This window comes from Vipera ursinii, assembly GCF_947247035.1.
Source record: "Vipera ursinii genome assembly, chromosome: 1".
In the NCBI taxonomy this organism is placed as follows: Eukaryota; Metazoa; Chordata; class Lepidosauria; order Squamata; family Viperidae; genus Vipera; species Vipera ursinii.
In genome coordinates, this window is record NC_139512.1 from 9037882 (window position 1) to 9055521 (window position 17640).

Below are 17640 nucleotides of genomic sequence, written 5' to 3' on the forward strand. Positions count from 1 at the left end.
GAACGGTCACCGTCTTATTCGACTGGGTCGTCGTCGTCGCTGCGATTATTACGATCCAAAGCGCCAGCGGCCAAACGAAGCAAGACGCCGCCATTCGGATCGGCAAACGCCGATTCCTGAAGAAAAGCGGCCCGGACCGGAAGTGTCGGCGGGGGGCGCAGTGCAGTGTCGGACCAACTTCCGATTCTTTTTTGTTGTTGTTGTTACCTCAATTGGGGAAAGTAGGCCTGGCCGGATCTCTGTCGGGGATTCCCTCGTTCTTGGAGCCGTGAGTGGAGGTAGTCGAAAGCGGAATCTGAATATCTTAAACCTAAAATGAGGAGAGAAAAGTCTGCACGGGACTGAATAAAAGAGATTAAGTGAATATCGAAGCGTCTCGTAAAAATCGGGACTACAGTTCCCACCCAGCACCGCATGAGAGAGGCTTAATCGCTATTGGTCAATTTCCCAGAGCGCTACAGGAAAGGGGAGGGGCCTTATCAGAGGCGACGTATCAGGCCGCTGGCGGTATGAATTGCTGGGAAATGCAGTTCGCCTCGAAGTGGGTGGAGTTTATGCCGCGGTGCTTCTTGGGAAAATCTACGTTCATGTGCAAGCACACAGACAAAAAAAAAAACCATCACCCTGCTTCCCTGCAAACCCTCTTTCCCTCGCGGAGCCTGCTGGGACTTGTAGGCCAGGCCTGGTTGCCGGTCAACCTCGCTGCTCCTTCTCCTCTCTGCCCTTGGCTTCGCCATGTTCCCCGTCGGTCGTTTTCTCGCCCGCGCTTTGGTTTTGGGGTCCCGATCCCCGTCCCGTTATTATGCTGAAGCGGCAGCAGCTGCGACGGGCCCTGCACAGCTGGCCTTCACCTTCGCCTCGCCCTCTCAGGTATTGTCATGGCAACCGAACTGAGGCGGGCATGTGGGCCTGCTGGGTCGCGTATTCTGGGTTTGGACTCGTGTGTTTTGTTAACCCGGGTTTACCCGTTATGTGAACGTGCCCGATGGGGAAGGGCAGCTCCTAGTTAACCAGATCGAGACGCAAGCAGGTAACGTAGGCGGAGGAGGAGGCTGGAGATTCGCTTAACAACAACTACATGCTTCACTTAATGAAAATGGAAAAAGGCTTTAAAACTGGGCAGGACTCACTTAACAACCACCTTGAAAGTCTGGTCCCAATTGTGGTCATAAGTCGAGGATTATCTGTATTGGGCTTTCTGGATTGGAACTGAAGGCTATCGTTTCAAATTTTTGGAGGCCGTGGGTTCTGCACCCAGATAAATTATTATTTTTAAATACCGCTTGATTGTCAGCAACTCTGGGCAGTATGTAAGTATCCTTCATATCAGGGGTCTTCAAACTTGGCCCTTTTATGACTTGGCTGGCTGAGGAATTCTGGGAGTTGAAGTCCACAAGTCATAAAAGGGCCAAGTTTGAAGACCCCTGCTTCATATGAATCTCTCTTGCTTTCTATTTTTTTTAAAAAAAATCCTGCTGCAGTGCCTTCTCTCCTTTTCTGGTTCGTTGGAAAATACACCTTTACAGGTAGTCCTCGACTTATGGCCACAACTGAGCCCAAAATTTTTGTTAAGTGAATTTTGCTCCATTTTACAAACTTCCTTGCCACTTTTAAGTGAATCACGGCAATTGTTAAATTAGTAACACAGTTGTTAAGTGGATCTGGTTTTCCTATCGACTTTGCTTGTCAGAAGGTCACAAAAGGTGAACATGACCCTGGGACACTACAACGGACATAAATGTGAGTCAGTTCCCAAGCCCCTGAATTTTGATCACCTGATCCTGGGGATGTTGCGATGGTTGTAAGTGTGAAAAAATGATCATAAGTAACTTTTTTCAGTGCCATTGTAACTTTGAAAGGTCACTATATGCACTGTTATAAGTCAAGGACTGCCTGTATTTTCTTTCCCATTTTTTTCCCCTGCAGGTTTTCTACAATGCTGCTGTTGTGAAACAGGTGGATGTTCCCACCTTAAGTGGATCCTTTGGCATCTTGGCTGCTCACGTTCCCACTCTGCAAGTCCTGAGACCTGGCGTTGTGACCGTCTTTGATGAGGATGGCTCCTCCAAAAAGTACTTTGGTGCGTTTGAAAATGGTGGCTGGTGAAAGAACAGGAAATTATCTTAGCGGAGGGCATCTTTCCCTTGAGTGAGGCTCTGCAAACTGGGCTTGGGAACTGTCAATAATTTATGTTAATTAGCTACTGCTGAAGTGTTGCTGAGCTCCAGCTTTCCCTTGAATTAAAACGTTCTCGCCATATTTTGCAAAACTGTGGCTCAGAGCTAAAGAGAAAGGACTCGCTCACCTTCCCAAATTCTTTCTTCCAAATGTTGGCTGGTTGCTAACTTTCAAAGATCCATCGCAATAATATAGCATCAAGGTCATGACAAATAATGTCTCTTGATATTGCGCTAGTGAAGCCACACTTGGAATAATAAAGCATCTAATTCTGGTCACTATGTTGCTGAGACCCTAGAAAGTGTGCATGGAAGAGCAAAAAAGATGATCAGCGTTCTGGAGGCTAAATAAATAAACCTTTATTCTCAAAGTACAACATGTGTACATTTTGATTAGCTGAGCCTCCCCCGTGCTCTCTCCCCCCCAACACACAGTGACAACAAGCCCTCCATCCTACCACACCATGTGAACCAACTACACCACATGTTGAATGGCTAAGGGAGCTAGGTATGTCTAGTCTATCTAAGAGAAGAATTAAGGGAGACATGATAACTGTCGTCCAGTACTTGAGGGGGTTCTCTCAGAGAAAAAGGAACTGATTAATTCTCTGAAGTACCAGAAGGCAGGACAAGAAGTAATGGGTGGAAGTTTATTAAAGGGAGATCCATCCTAGAAGTAAGAAGAAATTTTGTGACAGAATAATTGATGCTGAGGTTGTGGGCGCTCCATCATTGGAGAATAGACTGGACAACCATTTGATTGGGATGGTATAAGCCAAGGGTCTTCAAACCTGGCAACTTTCAAGGCTTGTGGGCTTCAACAACTCCTCCGAGGTCTCTTCCAGACTTATAATTCTATGTTCTGCGTACTTGTATATGGACAGAAAGAATTAAAAGTCGCCAGGCTCACTTTTCCCCCTCAGCTGGAGAAATAGAGGTGATGGGAGTAACGCAAAATATCTGACTTGGCAACAAGCTACTAGGCCTTGACTTACAACCTTTTGTTTAGTGGCCATTTGAAGTTACAGCAGCGTTGAAAAAAAGTGACTTAGGATTCTTTTTCATACTTGTGACCCTTGGTCAAAATTCAGGCACTTGGCAACTGGTTCATATTTATGACGGTTGCTGTTTTTCCGGGGTCATGTGATCACCTGTTGCGACCTTCTGACAAGCAAAGTCAATGATGGAAGCCAGATTCACTTAACAACCGTGTTACTAACTTCACAGCTGCAATGATTCACTTAGTAAACGTGGCAAGAAGGGTCGTAAAATGGGGCAAAAATTCAAGTGTCTTGCTTAGCAACAGCATTGTTGAGCTCAGTTGTGATCGTAAGTTGAGGACTACTTGTACTTTGCCTCAGTTAAAAGAGGAAGCCTTTTTTTTAACAGCCTAATCCACTCTAGTTATATTTAGCTTTTCAGTTTGCTGGTTAACTTTATCCAGGCACGTTAGATTTCAGCTCCCGGGATTCTTCATCGTTTCTCCATTGAAATTTGAACAATTTGGGTGGTGGGGGGTGGGAAGCAGCCTTGTTTCTAGGAAAAAGCAAGCTCTTTTTCTTTGGAGAAATGAACAGGGTTTCTCTCCCCCCCCCCCACACAATGAGTTTTTGTGGAGAAGAGGAGTCTTCAAACCTGGCCCTTTTACGACTTGTGGACTTCAACTCCCAGAATTCCTCAGCCAGGCACGCTGGCTGAGGAATTCTGGGAACTGAAGTCCACAAGTCATAAAAGGGCCAAGTTTGAAAACCCCTGATTATAGAAGGATATATGGGAAAACCTGAGGGTGCACCTTAAGGATCCGGAAGAAATTTTCCTTTTCCTCTGGATATTTTAAAGAGTGTATTTCTGATTGCTCTATTTTAGTGGTGGTTTTGCTTTGGCTTTGTTAATAGTCTGCATTTGCTAACCTTTTCCTCCCGCCCTCATTGATTGTAGCATTTCATTAGTCAGGCGTCACCCAGAGAACATCCATCACTAGCCATCTAGAAAAGGAACGACATAAGCAAATCTTTGTAGGGAGGGAATTCTACTCATGGGAGCCCTCGTCACTGACCGATTGTACCCTTTCTTTGCAATTGTGTAGTGAGCAGCGGTTCTCTCACTGTGAATGCTGACTCCTCTGTCCAGCTGTTAGCTGAAGAAGTGGCTTTGTTGGATCAGCTCGATGCAGCGGTTAGTATTTGGGTTTTAACTTTTGTATGGTTGATTTTTAACTCCCTGTAAACCGCCCTGAGTCCTCAGGGAAAGGGCGGTATATAAATGCAATAAAATAAATAAAAAAATAAAATTTTCATTTCTTCTTCCCTCTATCTCCCTCTCCAGACAATCCCAGCTCAGCTGCCAAATTAGGAGGGGTTTCTCTCCACCATGCTGACTCAGCAGCACTGCAGTTCGGTCTCTTTAAAAAAAAAACAATTCTTCTGCAGCCCAGTTACCATTTCAGTCTGTATTTAAAGCAAAAAATGCTTTGATTAAAAAGGTAAAGGTTCCCCCGCACATGCGTGCTAGTCGTTTCTGACTCTAGGGGCCGGTGCTCATCTCCGTTTCAAAGCCGAAGAGCCAGCGCTTGTCCGAGGACGTCTCCGTGGTCATGTGGCCGGCATGACTAGATGCCAAAGGCGCACGGAACGCTGTTACCTTCCCACCGCAGTGGTCCCTATTTTTCTACTTGCATTTTTTATGTGCTTTCGAACTGCTAGGTTGGCAGAAGCTGGGATGAGTAACAGGTGCTCACTTTGTTACGCGGCACTCGGGATTCGACCCGCCAAACTGCCAACCTTCAGATCGACAAGCTCAGCGTCCTAACCCACTCAGCCACTGAGTCCCTTATGCTTTGATTTAAGAAGTTCTAATCTTTGCAGTCAAGTTTGGTGCTCTCTGAGCTTGGTTGTTTTCTTGCAGACATTTCATTACCCAAACTAGGTGACATCCTCAGTGCTAGTAAGGAGTGGGGTTTAAACTGAGAGCACATCCCATTCCTTACTAGCACTGAGGATGTTAACTACCATGTTTCCCTGAAAATAAGACCAGGTCTTATATTTTTTTTGCCTCCAAAAGAGGCACCAGGTCTTATTTTGGGGGGGGTCTTACCTTAGGACCACCACAGCCAGGCCTCCCACACCCCAACACCTGTCGTGCTGCTGCTTGACATCTGCGGCCGCTTGCTGCCACTAGCTTCCAGATGCCATGTGGCACATTGCGCCGTTGCTGCTGCTTGCTGCAGAAACGGCCCGAAGCGTCACGTGGCGTTTTGGTGTGAGCAGCGGAAGCAGCCCGAAGCGCTGCACAAGCAGCAGAAGCAGCCCAAAGCGCTGCGCGAGCAGCAGAAACAACCCAAAGCGCTGCGCGAGCAGAAATAAACCAAAGCGCTGTGTGAGCAACAGAAGCGGCCCACAGGCTGCACGAGCAGCAGAAACAACCCGAAGCACCATGCAGTGTCCTGCCTTGAGCAGTGGCTACGGTGCAATGCGCCACATGGCATCCTGCCACAAGTGGCAGCAAGCGGCCGCAGAAGACGTCAAGCAGCGGTACGACAGGTGTTGGGATGCGGGAGGCCTGGTTGTGGTGGTCCTGCCGGTAAGGTAAGCGGGTGTGGGGCACGTGGGGCAGCTTCACCCCCCCTACTCTCGCCCTAGCTTGATTTTTAGGAGTGCGCCTCGCCTCCAAACTAGGGCTTAGTTTTGGGGTAGGGTTTATATTAGACCCACCCCTCAAAATCAAGCTAGGGCTTACTATCAGGCTGGCTCTTAATTTCGGGGGAAACACGGTAGTTGGGTAATGAAATGTCTGCAAGAAAACAACCATGCTCAGAAAGCAACAAGGATCTCTCAAGTACTAATTTCCTGAGTATAAAAGACTCTATAGATGGAAAGACATAAACGGGACACCCTCCTCATTAATGCAAACCTGCTGGTTGACAGTTCTGGGAATTGAGGTCCCTGCATCTTAAAAATTCCTGAGGCCGAGGAAGATTTCCCTGTACAGCTGGTGCCTTTTGGTCCACACCTATTTCTCTTTTTCCTAAAAGGTCCCATAACTACTGATGTTGCTTCCTTGGTGTTAAGGACTGATATTTTTTCCTGTACACAGACAGCCAAGTCAAACTTGGACAAAGCCTTGTCGGCACTTGCATCGGCCACTGATGAGGTAGCAAAAGCAGAAGCACAGATCAACGTGGAAGCCAACGAAGCAATCGTGAAAGCTTTGGAGTGAGCAGGTAAGTAATTGCCGTTGGGCTTCTGCTTCCGTCTCCAGCTGGCACTGGAGGATCTATAGTCGAGGAGCGTAGGGGTTTTTTTGGGGTCAGGCAATACAGGTAGTCCTTGACGTATGAGGAGGTGTTTAAAGGATAATTGAGCATTTGTGAGCAAATGGATAATTGTGAGCAAAGGAATAATTGCATTTCCTCTGAGTTATTGCGTTTCCTGACAAGCCACGCCAGATAATCTGCCTCCACTCGGATCCACTCTGTTCACTCTGCATCTGTGTCGTTGTTGTTAGTTGCGAAGTCGTGTCCGACCCATCGCGGCCCCATGGACAATGTTCCTCCAGGCCTTCCTGTCCTCTACCATCTTCTGGAGTCCATTTAGGCTCACGCCTCCTGCTTCAGTGACTCCATCCAGCCACCTCATTCTCTGTCGTCCCCTTCTTCTCTTGCCCTCAACCTTTCCCAGCATTAGGCTCTTCTCCAGTGAGTCCTTCCTTCTCATTAGGTGGCCAAAGTATTTGAGTTTTAGCTTCAGGATCTGGCCTTCTAAAGAGCAGTCAGGGTTGATCTCCTCTAGGACTGGCCGGTTTGATCGCCTTGCAGTCCAAGGGACTCGCAGGAGTCTTCTCCAGCACCACAGTTCAAAGGCCTCCATTCTTTGGCGCTCAGCCTTTCTTATGGTCCAACTTTCACACCCATACATTGCAACTGGGAAGACCATGGCCTTGACTATACACACTTTTGTTGGCAGGGTGATGTCTCTGCTTTTTAGTGTGCTGTCTAGATTTGCCATGGCTTTCCTCCCCAGGAGCAAGCGTCTTTTAATTTCTTGGCTCCAGTCCCCGTCTGCAGTGATCTTGGAGCCCAGGAAAATAAAATCTGTCACTACCTCCATTTCTTCCCCATCTATTTGCCAGGAATTGAGAGGGCCGGATGCCATGATCTGGGTTTTCTTAATGTTAAGTTTCAAACTCTGCATTAACTCTGCATCTCCGGAGTGCTAAATCGTTGGGAGTGTTGCTCGGCATCTGTCTGCCACTAGGTGGCGCAGCAGGATAACAAAACCTGCATTGAGGCCTGCAAAAGAGGCAAGCAGGCCATCCTTATGGTAAGAACTTACTCATGTCCTTTGATTTTAGTACAGGTGGTCCTCAACATACGACCAATCATTAGCAACTGTTCAAAGTTATGATGGACCCTGAAAAAAAGCTTCTTTGCAATCCGGATTTGAAGTTAGGATGTCCGGCAGAGGATGGTCACGTGACCACATTTTGGGTGCTCGTGAGCGTTACCTGCATTTCTCACGTTTGTAGCCTCTGCGATTTATAATGCTTTTGCCAGAAAAATCAACCTTTGCTTCCATTTTCCAGACAAAAACCCCAATGGCAAACAATGGGTCCACTTAATGACTCTGGGGTTTGCTTTGGGACCGGCACATTTTCTGAACGACCGCCAGGAAAAGAAGGGGGGAAAAAAGGTCATAAAATTGGTCAGGGTAACTTGGCGACCCACTTTACGACCAGCACGACCTCCGTTGGAAATTGTGGACTCGGTTATGGTCATAGGTTGAGGGCTACTTGTATTTGTAGCGCAGGCTTCTACATTGAGGCATGATGTCCCTGTGAAGGAAGAAGTGCAAAACTGTCCCTTAGTAAGGACAACTGCTTGTAAAAATTGAGAGGCCAAACTGCGTGCAAACGTTCATACGTGTGTGCAAGTTAACTGCTGATGTTACCAGCTGGGTAGCAGAACGTCTGCAAGAAAACAGCCAAGCTCAGAAGAGCACCAAGGACCTCACAGTTCAGCCCTGAGCTACAAATATTCCTTTCTATTGGATAAAGATCCGTCTGCTCCTCTTTGATGTTTGGGAAGGTTGCAGCTATGAGAGAGCGTGGCTGGGAATGATTCTCTGCGGAGTCCCTCAACCAAACCACATTACTTCTAGCAGAATTACTTCCAAAAGAATTGCATTGTCATCTTGGGGGTAGGAATTCACTCTTGCTGCCAAAACAAAAAACCAGTGCTAAGTTGCAAATCTTGTCTGTGCCTGATTTGTTTTGATTGGCAGAAGCTCTGCAAAGTTTTAGACAGGTTTTTCCCCCCAGCCCTAATGGAGATGAAACACAGGACCTCCTGTATGTAGAACAGGTGTTTTACCACTGGGCCTGTCAATATGGGGAAGTGGAATTATACAGCTTCAGCCTGTCATGGGGGAGGGCGACAAGGGGAAGGACTTGAGGCAGCAGTAAAGTTGTTTTTTGGTCGAATTTCTTTTCCAAACCCAGAAAGCAAATAGCCAGGGTCAACTTGCAACACCCGAGCCGTACAAAAAGCTGGCTGTAAAATTTCCTGATCTTCCTTCTCTTTCTTTGTTACAGGAAATTCCACCGCTGTTGTTTCAGAAGTGGCCTCCTTAAGTTCTGGACCTCTCCTCGTCCTTCCCTCTCTTTTTTTTTTTGGTCTGTACAGAATATGTGAATAAAGCTTGGCAATAAACTGTTGCCGATTAAAGCAGAAGGTGAGGCCAAAGGTCCCCATTTGATTCCTTGACTTTCCTGTTGGTTTTTCAACCCAGACTCCTGAAATCAGCTTGGGATCTTTATAAAATACAGTGGATGCATGGCGAAACCATGCATCTAAAATCCAAACCGTCTCTTGTTTCTTGATCAGGGCAAATTGACGCTCTTTACGGGGCCATTCAGAGACCGGTGGGTACGTTCGTTGGGTAAAAAAAGAAATAGCTAACTTCAGATCTCCAAACAGTTTTCAGACATGTGAGGTCCCTTGGTGCTCTCTGATGTTGGTTGTTTTCCTGCAGACCTTTCATTGCCCAAACTAGGTAACATTTTCAGTGCGCTGAAGCTGTTAGCTAGTTTGGCAATGAAACGCCTGCAAGAAAACAGCCAAGCTCAGAGAGCACCAAAGACCCCTCATTTCAATCCTGAGCTAAAACTTCTCCTTTGTGAAGTTTTCAGACAACAACTGATACCGTATTTTCCGGCGTATAAGACGACTGGGCGTATAAGACGACCTCCCAACTTTTGAGATGATTTTCAAGATTTTTCGTCTTATACGCCGGAAAATCAGCGAGCCCGGGAAGGCACGCCCTCCCCTCTCACTGTGGAGGAAGCAGGGCAGGCTGGCCGGGGAGCGATGCTGCCTCAAGAGGGAAGAACATCGGGCGGGAGCCGGCAGGGCAGTCCTGCGCACGCGCGCGCTCCCCAGCTGCTAAGGAGTGCTCCTTAACAGCTGGGGAGCGCGCGCGTGCGCAGGACTGCCCTGCCGGCTCCCGCCAGACGCCAGCCTGCCCTGCTTCCTCCACAGTGAGAGGGGAGGGCGTGCCTTCCCGGGCTCGCTGATTTTCCGGCGTATAAGATGACTGGGCGTATAAGACGACCCCCCAACTTTTGAGATGATTTTCATGGGTTAAAAAGTTGTCTTATACGCCGGAAAATACGGTATCTTTTCAGTCTTAGGCGTGGGCGAGAATGAGTAGGTAAAAATGGAAAAACAAGCACATTTTTGCTAACCGTTGGAAAATAATCTCCTGATAGTAAGAGTTGCTCAACGGGGGAATTTTTTTTTTTTTACTCAAAAGTATCAACGCTTAAGATGAATAGGTATGTATCAGGTATGCAAAAGGTGTAACGTAAACATGAAAGTTTAGCGTTAAAGCTCAGAGTTGGACTCTCTCCAAATTCTCTCATTCCACCTGGGATACCTTTTGATTAAATACGTCAAGCCCGTTGGACAAAAATCACATTAAGCATTCGCTTTCTTATAAAAAAACAAAACAAAAAGAAATGTACAACCCACATTCCCAAACGTTATTTCACCAAGGTAGCCCTTCTTTAAAAAGTTGCTTCTTAAAAGAGGGCCATGAAAGGACTTCCCTTGAAGCCTACCTCGCTCCCTGCAGTATCTTGAGATCTTACGTTTAAAGACACTCCTTTTAATTTTAAAAACGTGTGCTGCCAGCGTGCTACGTAACAGCCATTCCTGGCATGATCTTTATTTCCAAGAATGCCTCTAGCCCCAGTTTTCTTAGAAAAGAAAATTCTGAGGGGGGGGGGGGAAATGCAGAGTCGTGTTCTGGAAGGGCACCCACAGGTCCCAAAGAAAGGCCCAGGAGGTGGAGATAGTAGAAAACATTGGATGGAGCTAGAGAGGGCGGCTGTAAAATTAGTTGCATTTCCCCCATGAGTGTCATTGGTAGCTTTTTTGAGAACATAGTCGGGGGGGTGGGGTGGGGACAAAGAACCCAAATATGGCAAGATTTGTTCTTGCAAAAAAATCCCGGACACTTTTATATGTTTACTTTTTAAAGGAACGAATTCATTGGGAGGTCTCCCAGATCGGAGGAGGAAGAGGAGGGTTTCTCACAAGCTATGGTACTTTTTTTTTTTTCAGGCACCGAGTTAGGCGGAAGGTATGTAGGACATGTTCGGCCGCCATGCGTTATTTGTAAAAATAATAAAAAGTGGGATAGAAATAAATAAACATATTTTTTAAAAAAACAAAACACCTGACACTGTAGTGGACGACACCAGAGGAAAAGGTTTTTGGTAAGGGGAGGTCACTTGTCTCCGGGGGGTTTTCAGCCGAAGGGTTTATCAACCGTATCTGGGAATATCATTAGCAAAGTGGAAAACGTCTTTGGTGTATAAATGTGGTTCTGATTTTGACTTTGCAGGGATCATTTATTCATTTATATCCTGCCTTTTTATTATTTTTGCAAATAACGCAAGGCGGCAAACATATCCAACACAGCTTCCTCCTCCTGTTTTCCCCACAACAACAACCCGGCGGGGCAGGCTGAATGAGAAGGATTGGTCCCAAAGTTGCCTGGATGGTTTTCATGCCTAAGGCAGGACTAGAACTCAGCCCCCTGCTGATTAGCCCAAAGTCACCTGGATGGTGTTCACGCCTAAGGTGGGAATAGAACTCACATTCTCCTGGTGATTGGTCCCAAATCAACCAGTCGGATTTCATGCCTTAGGTCAGGACTAGAACTCGTGCTCTCCTGCTCTCTAGCCTGTTGCCTTAACCATACACCAAACTGACTCTTACCGGTAGGTTTATGTGCCTAAATCAGTTTTGTGTAACTTGAGTAACCAGGGTTAAACCCTGGCTTAGAAATGAGTTAAGATTGTCAAACATCCAGCGAGTGATGTAATGCGATTCTGCTTTGCCATCTTCCACTGTTTGGGTTTGGGGTTTTTTTTCACAGCCCAATGCCAATTTCCCAGATATATTGCAAATCATCTCGAAAGAGCAGTTTGTTTTGGTTTGGTTTTTTTAAAAAATATATATATTTGAATATTTGAAATCAGCCCAGAGGAAGTTGCTGTCCCAGAGACCGTCGCAGACAAAATCCATTACAGCGTCCATTTTCGGAAGAAAAGTCTGCGTCAGCTGTCTCCTGCCTGCTCCTGGCTCCCCTTCCTGTAACCCAAATTGGCCTTTTGATTTCTCTTCTCTCTTCCTTCTCCCCCTATCTCCCCCCCCCCCCGGGCGCCTCAAATGTCACCAATTCTGCTCTGACGCCGGCTCAGTGGGTTGTGCTCACGTCAGCCGGGGTGTGAGAATGCCGTTATTTTTGGTCCTGCCACCTAGGATGCCGCATTGATCCTCTCCAATCCTGCCTTGTACCGCCGCCTCTTTTTTTGTGGGTGCTCTCACTCACTCTCTCTCTCTCTTGCAAGAGATCAAAAAATAGACCCTAGGGGGTCTTTTTTTTTAAAAAAAAAAGCTTTTCTTGTCTTTGAGTTTATTAAAAGCAACTAGCAGATTATTAGAAGCTCTTGTCTCCTGTTTCCCTCCCTCTTTCTCCCCCCTCCACCCGTCTCTTCCTTTGGAAAGGTCAGATGTTCCCGTGCGCAGAACAGAACCAGAGCTGATCCTAATTAAAACATGACAGGAATAACCAACAACAGACCATCTTTCGATGTTCTGCTTCCGGCCTGCTTCTTTGTTCCACCGTGCACCATCCTGAGGCCCCTCCGTTTCCCCCCATCCCTAACTCCCCCCAAAAAACCCTCAATAATCTGCTTCTGACAGCTTGGTAAAATGCCTTGTATTGCTTGGCATGGTAGATATTGTAGTTTAAGCCATATCTCGTTGGGTCTTTGCCTTTTTTTCCTCTTTTTAGGAAAAGAGTATTGAACTGCCCTTCTCACAGAGTGGGAGTTATGCAAACCTTTGGGGCAGAAAATGCTAGAAGGAAATGTCTTGTGTTCGCACAATGTGCTAATTTATCATGTGATTTGCTTTTGGAGGGCGGTGACATGTCTGAATCCAGCATCGGGGTTTATAAAATTGCAATTTGGGATTTGGCTATTGTATAAACCCAGCCAACTGTGGTTAGGTCAGGGCTAGGCAACCTCGGCTCTTTTATGACTCGTGGACCTCAACTCCCAGAATTCCTGAGCCAGCCATGCTGAAGGGGGGGGAGGGAGAAGTTGCCATGCTGAGCCATGCTGGCTCAGGAATTCTGGGAGTTGAAGTCCACAAGTCATAAAAGAGCCAAGGTTGCCTACCCCTGGGTTAGGTTAATAAATGGACTTCAACTCCCAGAATTCCCCAACCAACCATGGTGGCTGGAGAATTCTGGGAATTGAAGTCCACAGTTGCCAAAGTTGGGCATCCCTGGTCCAAAGTAGATCTCCTGATAGCAAAGAGATTTCAGCTGCTCTGTTTGAAGAGAGATGAATACATTCCTGAAGACCCAAGTGTGAAGTGCAGCTGTTTTCCTACAGTATGAGAACAGAATTCGAAACGCGACAGATCTTCCAATCCAACACATGAGATGTCCACGGTCAGAAGTAATCTGCCTTTGAAATTGTCGGTGCTGCTGCTTTTAGCTCCCAGCTAGGTTGCTTGGGACCAACCAGCCTGCCCTTCCCCATGTGTGAGGACTATCCTCCCAGAATGCCTTGCCAGAATAGCAGCAGATGGATTCTGGGAGTTGCAGTTTCCAAAGAAAAGGAGAGAGGTTAAGAGCGCAGCCACTCTCAAAAAAACGGCATACAAGTAACTCAAAGTGGTGAACATATTAATAACTCCTTCCCCTCCTGTTTTCCCCACAACAACCCTGTGAGGTGAGGATTTGCCCTGAGAGAGAGTGCCTGGCACAAAGTTAGTCAGCTTTCATACCTCAGGCAGGACTAAAACTCACCGTCTCCCGGTGATCGGCCCAAAGTCACCCGTCTGACTTTTCACGCCTAAGGTGGCACTCGAACCCAGGGCTTCTTTGTTTCTAGGCCAACCTCTTAACCACTACACCAAACCTTCTCTCGTATATCTTCTCTTGGCACCTCTGAGTCACTATTTTCCTCTTTTTCTTCTTTATTGGAACCTCTTACCATCTCCTCCTGCCTCTCCAAGCGCTGGGCAACCCTTAGCATAGCTGGCTCAGGAATTCTGGGAGTTGAAGTCCACGAGTCATAAAAGAGCCGAGGTTGCCCACCCAACCGTGCTTCGGATTAAATCTCTCCAAGAACAGCTTCCAGGGTTGGCCCTCTTCCTCCTGCTGCTTGTTTTCAAGAAGGAGTTTCTCTTACGTTACACTTACACACACACACACACACACACACACACACACACACACACACACACACATCTTCCCACCCTCTGGCTGATTTAAGATGGCTTTTCTCTGGGTAATGAGTTATGAGGTGAGGAATGTGGGCGGCTGGCCAGGAGTCCATTCCCTGCCCCTGCCCCAGACACCACCAACGCCTCCTCCTCCTCCTCCTCCTCCTCCTCCTTATAAGGTTGGATCTCTTGAGGGCTCCTTGCTGGCCTCATTTCTAGGGAAGAGCGGTCCAGAGCCGGCCCAAAGCAAAAGTTTTCCAAGTGTCCAGCCGCCTCCTTTGCCCTTGTTTGCCTTCACCCAGGAATGTCTGAAGCGGGCTGGGGCTGCCAAGGGCCTGACTTGAGCCAAAATTTCCTCTCTCGGCCGGTGGCCAGAACAGAAGCAGAGGGAGAGACGAGAAAGGGGAGGGAGGCATCTCTGCCATTAGTTTTTAACAGCCGGGCAAGTCCTCCAGGATTGGTCTGGAGTAGGGGTAGGCCACCTTGGCTCTTTTATGACTCGTGGACTTCAACTCCCAGAATTCCTGAGCCAGTCATGCTGAGGGGAAAGAGAGAGGTTTCCAAGCTGAGCCATGCTGGCACAGGAATTCTGGGAGTTGAAGTCCACGAGTCATAAAAGAGCCAAGGTGACCAACCCCTGGTCTGGAGGAAACCATGTTCCTCGAGAGATAGGCCTGAGCCGATTCAGAGTCATGGGATAATGGTTCCTTTTTGGTAAAGGTGGTCCTCGACTTACAACAGTTCATTTAGTGATGGTTCAAAGTTAATGGCATTGAAAAAAGTGACTTACGACCGTTTTTCACACTTATGACCTGTGCAGCAATCCCAAAGTCATGGGATCAAAATTTGAACGCTTGTCAACTGGCTCATATTTATGACGGTCGCTTGACCTTCTGACAAGCCAGGTCAATGGGGGAAGCCACTTAGCCACCGTGTTGCTACCTTAACAACCGCAGTGATTCGCTTTACGACGGTGGCAAGAAAGGTCATAAAACGGGGCAAAATTCACGTAACAAATGTCTCGCCTGGCGATAGAAATTTTGGGCTCAGTTGCGGTCGTAAGTCTAGGACAACCTGTATGCTTAGAGACACCGTGTATTTTGGTCCTGGTTGAGCAGCAGAGACTGCCTCGTTGTGGGGAGGAGAGAAAGCATCCTCGTATCTCACAAAACTGGCCTTCGGATATCTTGAGCCTTTTTATCCTCTTGGAGAAAGCTCAGCAAATAATCATAAATATAGGGGGTCCTCAATTTACAACCATTCGTTTAGCAACCATTCAAAGTTACAACAGCCCTGAAAACTGGTCCAAGCCCTGAAAACTGGTCCAAGCGCTTAGAGCTGCCGCAGCACCCCCAGAATCACGTGGGCAAAATTGGGAAGTTTGGCAGCCGGCTTGCATTTATGGCCGTTTCCTGGCGTCATGTGATCGCCGTTGGCAACCTCCTCAGCTGGCTTCCAGCAAGCAAAACGAAGGGGGGAAGTCAGATTCGCTCAACGACCGCATGATTCCCTTAACAATTGCAGTGTTTTGCTTTACAACCAAAAAAAAAGGCAATATCGGGTCCAAATTACTTACTTAACCACTACCTCGTTTAGCAACAGAAATTCTGGTCCCAGCTTTGCTCGTAAGTCCAGGACTACCTGTATCGTTTGTGTAATTGGGTCAGAGGAAGGATTGGACTGCCTTTGTCTACACTTTGTGCATGCTCTGAAAACACTGTCCTTTGAGTGGCAAGGACAGCTCGTTCCAAGGAGAGCTCATTCCATTAAACCGTGCCATGGGTCGGTTTAAAACCGCTTCTCCAGTCTTCTCAACTTGCCTGGGTGCTGAAATTTTCTGCAGGGCAGGTGGTGGATAACATGCCCCATTCTCTGGAGGGCTGAGCTTTTCCGTCCTTTGGGGAGAGAAGGAATTCAACTTCGGCTCTTCCGAGTTCAGATAAGGGAAAGATGACTCTCCCGACTCAGCAGGAGGGCTTTGCGAGAGAGGGGCACGCACGACGCGTTTGTTCCTCTCCCAGAACAGGCTACCCCACGCCTGCCCGTCAAAGCCAAACACGGAATCCAGGACATATTGAAAATAGTCCCTCGTGTTTTACGCCTCTCCTATCCAGATTGAGCCTGTCTTCTCCAGACTGAGGCCTCTTCTCCCTGACCATCTCTGGAACGGGGTAGACAAATAAGTCGAGGAGGGCAACTGAGGCAGAAGTCAGCCTCCAGCACAAGCGGTGCTTCATGTACTGGGAATCGAAGCATCTTCCACCCACCAACCCTCTGGCACTTCGGGGTGGTGATTCATATGGACCTGGGTGAACTCTCGGGACTGTGGGGGAAAAAAATATCTTAGTAGATCTATGGTAGCCGGGGGATTCTGGGAGTTGAAGTCCACAAGTCTTAAAAGCAACCCAGGTTGGATCTAGAGGCGTGGATAGGCTGGGATTCAAATCCCACAGCTATTGGGGAAACTAGGTGCCAATATACCTACCAGCAGCACTATAGGGAAAGCTGTGCGGAGAACCGGTTATCATCCCAAGTTGCGACACCTCTAGAAAGGGTGTGACACATCTCACAAGCAGAACAACCCATCAGAGAAGATGTTACTTAGATGTCAGCTTTCCAAGACAGGGAACTATACCGCCAGGCAAAACAGCAGTGTGGAATCTGCCTGCCGCCTGCCTGCCTTCCTGTTTCAAATGGACACTTGACCATATAAGGGGGCAGAATCACATTTGGGAAAATGATAAGTTGAAGAGTCAAGGCACAGCTATTTATCTTTTCCACTTTCTTCTCCCCCCGCTGTCCTTGCCTATCTGTAACACGAGAATCAGGCTAACCTTACAGATTGTTCTCAGGCTCACCGGCACCACATCAGTCTGGCATCTTTCTGTTTTCAGCTGGGGTAGAGTAGCTTTATCTCTGCTCCCAGCCTTGCTGGCTGTGTTGACCAGGACAGTTAGGAGCTACGGTTTATCACCTTATTCTCTGACGCCTAATCCAGCGTTTCCCAACCTTAGGAACTTGAAGATGCGTGGACTTCAACTCCCAGAATTCCCCAGCCAGCTATGCTGGCTGGGGAATTCTGGGAGTTGAAGTCCACGCATCTTCAAGTTCCTAAGGTTGGGAAACGCTGGCCTAATCTAAAACTCATAGCAAGGGCTGTGGGCTGTTGGGAGGACCCAACGGAGAAGAATTCCTGTTGAATTTTGGCACCAGGAAGCAGGCTTTTAAGTTCAACCTTGCAAATCACGTTGTTTGAAAAAAATATGTAGCAAGCCTGGAGAAGCAAAGTCAGATACTCAGCTGGGCAAACAAGGGGTGCTCCATTAACTTTTAAAGGAACATTATTATTTTTTTTCCTTCTCCTCCCTAGCTGTGGGATCACTTTAACAAGTAACCGTTTGCGTTGTTAATTGTTCCAGCAAGGGCAGTTCTTTGTTTGTTCCTTTCTGTCCTTCCAGAGACGGAAAGATAGCAGCCACCCTCATGCGCATGACCCAGTCATCACGCCTGAATAGCCTTCAGAGCGATAACCTTAGGTCAGCTGTGCAGACACACTCACACATACGTACACTCAGAAAGTAGAACAGGCTGTGCAGTGGACCTGGTGGTGGAAAACAAGACTTTCCATTCATGGGTTGGAAAAAAAAGCAACCCCAT

The 17640-nt window shown here is 47.5% G+C and overlaps 2 protein-coding genes across 3 annotated transcripts in view; one reads left to right on the forward strand and one right to left on the reverse strand.

Moving 5' to 3' along the window:
- The window catches only part of FAM174C (family with sequence similarity 174 member C), a 10240-nt gene extending 9847 nt beyond the window's left edge, over nt 1-393 (reverse strand). For both annotated transcript variants that reach the window (XM_083365053.1, XM_083365054.1), the window contains exon 1: nt 1-393. This exon is cut by the window's left edge and continues 214 nt beyond it. In XM_083365053.1, coding sequence (XP_083221179.1) covers nt 1-94 — 94 coding nt within the window. In that variant the 5' untranslated portion in view covers nt 95-393.
- A 211-nt stretch (nt 394-604) lies between these two features.
- Nucleotides 605-8904, forward strand: ATP5F1D (ATP synthase F1 subunit delta). The gene is made up of 5 exons (XM_083353742.1): nt 605-870; nt 1927-2080; nt 4264-4352; nt 6270-6396; nt 8766-8904. Exons 1-4 carry the CDS (start codon nt 736-738, stop codon nt 6390-6392), a joined length of 501 nt encoding a protein of 166 aa, XP_083209868.1. The 5' UTR covers nt 605-735; the 3' UTR covers nt 6393-6396; nt 8766-8904.
- The last annotated feature ends 8736 nt before the right edge of the window (nt 8905-17640 follow it).